The sequence below is a fragment of the Mandrillus leucophaeus genome, unplaced genomic scaffold (assembly GCF_000951045.1).
Source record: "Mandrillus leucophaeus isolate KB7577 unplaced genomic scaffold, Mleu.le_1.0 Scaffold572, whole genome shotgun sequence".
Classification (NCBI taxonomy): domain Eukaryota; kingdom Metazoa; phylum Chordata; class Mammalia; order Primates; family Cercopithecidae; genus Mandrillus; species Mandrillus leucophaeus.
In genome coordinates, this window is record NW_012106164.1 from 12,263 (window position 1) to 18,521 (window position 6,259).

A 6,259-nucleotide genomic window follows, 5' to 3' on the forward strand; every position below is an offset into this window, starting at 1 on the left:
TTACCATATAGTGTATCTTTGGGAATATGAAATCAAATTATGGTTGTAAAGCTATAGTGATTTGGGAATAAATAACTGATTCAGTTATTTGGGTTATGAAATGTTTGACAGATATCTTCCCTGTGCTCTTTATCCTATAGGAAACTTAAATTTTCTAAACTAAATGTAAGCCAAGCGACCCCAGGCTCTCTTTCCTTCTTGGGGCAGCTTCTCCTTTCACATCCAAATAATATGATCCAGGTCCAAAACTGAGTATGCAGGAAGTCTTGCCTGTTTCCCATATACTTCTGAGAATCCCTGGGAAGTGAATATATGTTGCACAAATCTATCTTAGTTGGGCTCCTCATCTCTCATTCCAGGTCAATGCCCCCAACTTCTTTTCCATCAGCTGAGACAAAACACTCAACTTTATCAAACTTTGCTAAGGATTGAGCATGATACAAGGGAATGAAAATTCATAAATAAAAACCCAGAGATGGATACAAAATATCTCCTCCTTGAGCACACACAGCATTTCTCTTTACAGGACAGCCCTATGGTCATTTTTCTCCTTAGCATTTGAAATGTCACAGGAGAAAAGTTGCTTTTCTCAAGTCGCCTTAACCCCTGCTATCTCTTAACCCTGCCAGAACATTGAAGAAATTAAAATCAACATCATCATCATCACTGAGAGATGCCTTCTGCTTAAAATGAAGGTCCTTTGTTTGAGAATCTTGCATTCTTGACTGAGGAAAAGCCCTCTATATTATTACTTTGGTTCTAAACTTTCCTTAGAACAATAAGTGATAACTTACCTGTATCTCTAAGGTAACAAAGGCACATCTAAAACTCTGCTCCAAGAGATAGATTTCATCTTTATTTACAGAATGCAGAAATGTCACACACTTTTAAAAATAGCTTTAAGGGGGATAGGAGAGGAGAGGCACCCTGCATTCAATACTAGCATTTTGAGAACTTCCTGACCCTATGAACTAGCAGACTTAAGAATAAGCTGAATGTTTAAGTTCTAAGGATGCAGCAGTTAACAAGACAGATCTAGCTTTCAGTCTAATGACACATCTCGACAAAAAGTCAAACTGCTTTAGGAACCATGGTAAATATCATGATAGGGCAGTCCACAGGGTGGTGGGGTCTCAGGGGAGCTGTACTATGTCTTATAAAGTGCCAAATACATTTGAAGGTTGTGGGTTGGAAGTTAAATTGCAATTAAACCTCTTGAGTTTGACACTTGGCAATCCATAAATTCCTGTATAAAAATAAACAACCATACCACCACTAAAACCACATACGCTACCTCTTAAAACATCCCATGACATCTTGGACGCTAAATGATTCTGTGAGGCAATCTTTCCCAGTAGTTGAGGGAACATTAGACAATACCTATTTTAAATGTCTTTTGGAAGACATATTGTCAAAAATAAAGAAATGGAGATACCTGAAAATGAAGAATGGCTAGGCCTTTAAATGGTAAAATAGTTGAAACTCCACTTATTATATTGTGTAAAGTTAACAGATAATTGTGCATTTTCTGGAAGCAAAACTTTTAAGTTACTTTTATTAGCGTTGTTCAATTGTACTTTTTAATGTCAAAATTGTTAAGTAGCAATTGTAGTATAAAGTAGTAGATAGGACCATGAGCTTGCAGAAGCAGAAAATCTACCTAAATTTCAACTCTGCCACTCTCTTGGGTAGACTGTCAGTCTTTTTGTGCCTCAGGTTGCATAATATTAAAATAGGGATTATTGTGATAATGAAATAAGTGTAAATAAGTTATTTTTCACACTGTAAGTATTCAATAAATATTAGTTTATATTATTGGAAAACAAAAAATTGAGGAAAATTTTAAGAAAGAAGTACAGATTGTTCTTCATCCCACAATCAAAAGCCAAGCAAAAATAAAGTTGTGGGTTCATACACATTTTTTTTCAGGTGTATATGTGTGTGTTAATTCTAAAAATATGGATTTATTCAGTATCTAATACATAGATTTTGTTTTGTTTTGTTCTGTTTTTTAAAGAGAGAGGATCTCACTATGTTGCCCAGGCTGGTCTCAAACTCCTGGGCTCATGTGTTCCTCCCACCTTGCCAAGTGCTGGGATTATAGGTGTAAACCACCATGCCCAGCCCTAATACATAGTTTTGAAATGCTTCTTACCTGGGCTATACATTAGACATGTTTTCATGTCAATCAATATGGATGTAAATCATCATTTTAACAGCTACATTTTGTTCCATTGTATGACAATGCTATTATTTTACGAAGTGTCTATATTTTTTGAGTTTAACTTTTACTTTATACCATATTTGTTTACTATTTCTTTTAAGAGTATGCACAAAGAGGATCACTGTATACATGCTTTTTTTTTTTTTTAAGCATTTATCATATCATTTATAGGAATGTAACTGTTCGGTAGCCAATAAACTCCTTTACGTACTTGATAACTACCATCAAATTGCCCTCTGGAATTTATACCTCCCATATACTATATAAGAATGTCTCCAAAACATCCCATTTGAGGCTATGTGTGTGTTTGAGCACAGGGGCTCTGCAAGCCCTTCTGTCCTAGAGGTTCAGAGCATCACTCCTTTCTGTGTGTCTTGGTCCAGCTAAAAAGACATTGCCTGAATTGGTTACTATTTAGGTAAGTCAGAGTTTCTACAGGATATGTAATTCTATACCAGTTTCTTTCTTACACTTTCTTGGCTGCAGTCTCTTCACTTGTAAAATGAGAGTAAAATAGATAGTGTTATTGAGAAGATTAAAAAGGGGTAATGTAAAATATATAGTACCTGATTCATCGTAAGCACTTAGCAAACATGTGTTACATTGCCCCATTCTTTTGCAAATTGCAAGTTTTTATGCCACAGTGCTTTGTAAAAAGTGTCAAAAAATGTTTATCCTTATATTTTTAATCATTTTACTCTTGAAAAGGATATCAGGGATAACACATCAAAGAAGACATCTATGAGGTTAGCTAGCCTTAAGGAGTGGAAGAAGAAGAAGAAAAAGGAGGAGAAAAAGAAGAGGGGAGAAGAAAAAGTGGGGGAGGATGAGAAATACAAGGAAGGGTGGGGGAGGGACCAAGTTCTGTCACTTACTAGCTGAGTGAATTGGGGTTTTGAGTTAACCTCCTTGATTTTCAGTTTCCTGTTCAATCATGAGAAGCTAATGACTTCTGTCTCAATGTGCTCTTATGGGGATTTATTGTGAGAGTATAGATAAAGTATTAAGAATTATTTTAGACAAACACCAGATGTACAATAAAAGGTAACTCTTATCTGTATTGCCATCATTATCTCTACCAATGACATTTTTAATCCATCATTATGTCCGTTATATGACATTATACATTATGTCTGGTGATTAACTCACTAAGAAATCTTCATGGATTAGCACAGTAGATCTATGCCCTGCGCCCGTGACCCACATCAATATGTTTTTATTCAGGCATTCATACTAGAGCCACACACTGAATTTACACCTCAGCCAAACTCGGGGCTTTGCTTATGGACAGTGACTAATTAATACACATTAATCATACTAATTAATTAATTCATACAGTATTAATTATCAGTGTCACAGGAGTATGGTTAAACTCAACATAGAAGGCTTCTTTCTGTCTTTTGCATTCTACAGACAATTTGCTCATAATTCATTGCTAACAACCATTACATTAAATCCATACCTATATATCTACTTCTATATCTATATCTATCATCTATCTAACTGTATTAGTCCATTTTCATGCTGCTGATAAAGACATACCCGATACTGGGAAGAAAAAGAGGTTTAATTGGAGTTATAGTTCCACATGGCTAAGGAGGCCTTAGAATTACGGCAGGTGGCGAAAGGCACTTCTTACATGGTGGTGACAAGAGAAAATGAAGAGGATGCAAAAGCAGAAACACCTGATAAAACCATCAGATCTTGTGAGACTTACACACTACTATGAGAACTGCCCTCATGATTCAAATTATCTCCCATTGGGCCCCTCCCACAACACATGGGATTTATGAGTGTCCAATTTGAGATGGGATTTTGGAGGGGACACAGAGCCAAACCATGTCACTAACTATACATGAAAACATATCTCTCTCTCTTCCTCTCTGTCTCTCTCTCTCTCTCTCTCTCTGTGTGTATATATATATATATACACATATATAAAAACACATATACACATATATATATGTCTGTTCTTTTGTTTTCATTTTTTGTTTGCTGATTTGTTTTTGTATTTTGTTTGCCTCAAAAGGAAAAAAAGGATATAAGACCAAATCTTGAAACCAGAATAGGCAGTGGCAGATCTACACCATTTACTCTAAGAGTTGATGATAAAGGAAATCTTCAGGGCAAGTGCTTTCTGACAGCTGTACCATGCTGGAGCTTACAGAGATTAGGATGCAGAAGAATGCTTTTGGCATTGCCTCTGACTACAAATTAATCAGAATGTATAGACCAGAAGAGAACCCTTGTTGGAAAGTATGCCAGAGAGATAACACACATAGGTGTGCCTCAGGGACACAGCACTTCTAGGACATGGTCTTCCATAGCTCCAAGTAGTATACATACCCTACAAAGAAGCCCGGTTGAATGCTCCGAGGAAACTCTTTCATATATTCTTATAGAAAAAGCCTTTCTAGTAAATGATAAGTGGTAAATTAACCCCCTCCAAATGTGTCAACACATTCTTAAGTAATCTTCATAGGTGCAAGCCTCTCTAGGATAGTTTATGCATGTCTCTGATGAGTTAGATGATTCTAAACAGATTGAGATTTTTGTGGGTTCAGCAGCCAAATGTTATATTGTGGGGGAGGTAAGGTTCTTTTTGTCTGCTTTGCTTTTATTTTTTTCCTCTATTCTCAACCTGTCAAGTCTTCTATTGACATTTTAACTGTTTCTGGCAACTCCTCTTCCTTTTCCAAGTCACTTATATTCAATCTGCTGGGAGACAAAAAAAAAAAAAAAGCAAATAACCAAGCTTGCTAAATAAAGTGTGTTTAATAAGATGTCATGAAACCCAGCAAGAGAGCCAGGGAGTTTGTGCCTTCATTAATTAAATCGAATCTACAAATATTCACTGGGCTTCCTTTGTGCAAGGCCTTGTTGATGATCCATTAGCTATGCTTGCTCTAGGCAATAAAATACTGGTGTTTGGGGTCTGTAACATTTGAAAAGTATACTTCTCTTTTCATGAGGCTTTTTAAATGTCTGAGTTATGGCTAAATTATGAATGGTCAATACTTTTAACTTTGGATCTCTAAAGATTTGGTTAATTACAGAACCACTCTGCCTATGTATATGTGAATTCTCTATGAATCCCAAAGTCTCAACACATGTAATCTCTTGTTTTTTCCACATTTGAGCTAAGGAAGGTTGGAATGTTTAGCCACATCTTAGAAGACAGTGAAAGGGACTTATAAACTGGAATCATTTCAAATCCTTTAAAATAATAGACTAGAATCGACTAATTCATTAGGTCAAAGCCCATGCCCTAAGCCTTTGTCCAAGCATCAAATAACTAGTTTTTAGATCTCGCTTATTGCCATACCAAAGATCCCATATTGGAAAGGACACTGACCCAGGAATCAGCAGTTCTGGACTGTAAAATGAAATCTGTAAGAAACTCATAGGCAAGTACCTCTGAATCCCAGGTTTGTCTCTTTTCATCTGTGAGATGAAGATGAACATATCTACCGCATAGGATGAAATGATGATATCCCTTAAAACACCATTATTAAATGAAGTATATTACCAATTCCCTCTGCAGTCTTGGGCCTGACAAGAGATACAGCAAAATCCTTTCCTCCATTGTAACAGACTCCTGCTTGCCACTTTACAGACCTCTCTCTGTGCAGGGCATCAGTAAAAGCCCAAAGATAATAAGAGACACAAAGAAGGTATCCGTATAGGCCATCTCCCTGGATGCACCATTCACCTCATTCCTTTCACACTAGCTTGGGCAGGAAAAGCAATTCTGGGAAAGAGTTGTTCAGAGCCTCCCTGGGAACCTTGGTGTGTTTCTCTCTTGCTGGCCGCTGCCTGGCCTAAGGTCACGCACAGGGAAGAACACCAACTCCATCCAGACTCCTTGCAAGAATTTCAGTGATGCATGCTAAAGACTAACAGATGTGCACTTTCTCCTCTTGAAGTCTGAGGCCAGACACCAGCTCCCCTGGAAGTGAGGCCTCTCTCAGGGGCTCAGACAGCAAGCACCCTAGAGTCCCCTCAGCAGGGTAGGATCATATGCCATGGCTTTTG

At 37.2% G+C, this 6,259-nt stretch overlaps 1 protein-coding gene across 1 annotated transcript in view; it reads right to left on the bottom strand.

The window, feature by feature from the left end:
* Window positions 1-5,753: 5,753 nt before the first annotated feature.
* Window positions 5,754-6,259, bottom strand: part of DEC1 (deleted in esophageal cancer 1) — a gene marked incomplete at both ends in the record, with an annotated part of 1,158 nt that continues 652 nt past the window's right edge. Inside the window, one exon of the mRNA XM_011998514.1 lies at window positions 5,754-5,869. Within this exon, the coding sequence (XP_011853904.1) occupies window positions 5,754-5,869 (116 nt within the window). The remainder of the gene's footprint in view (window positions 5,870-6,259) is intronic.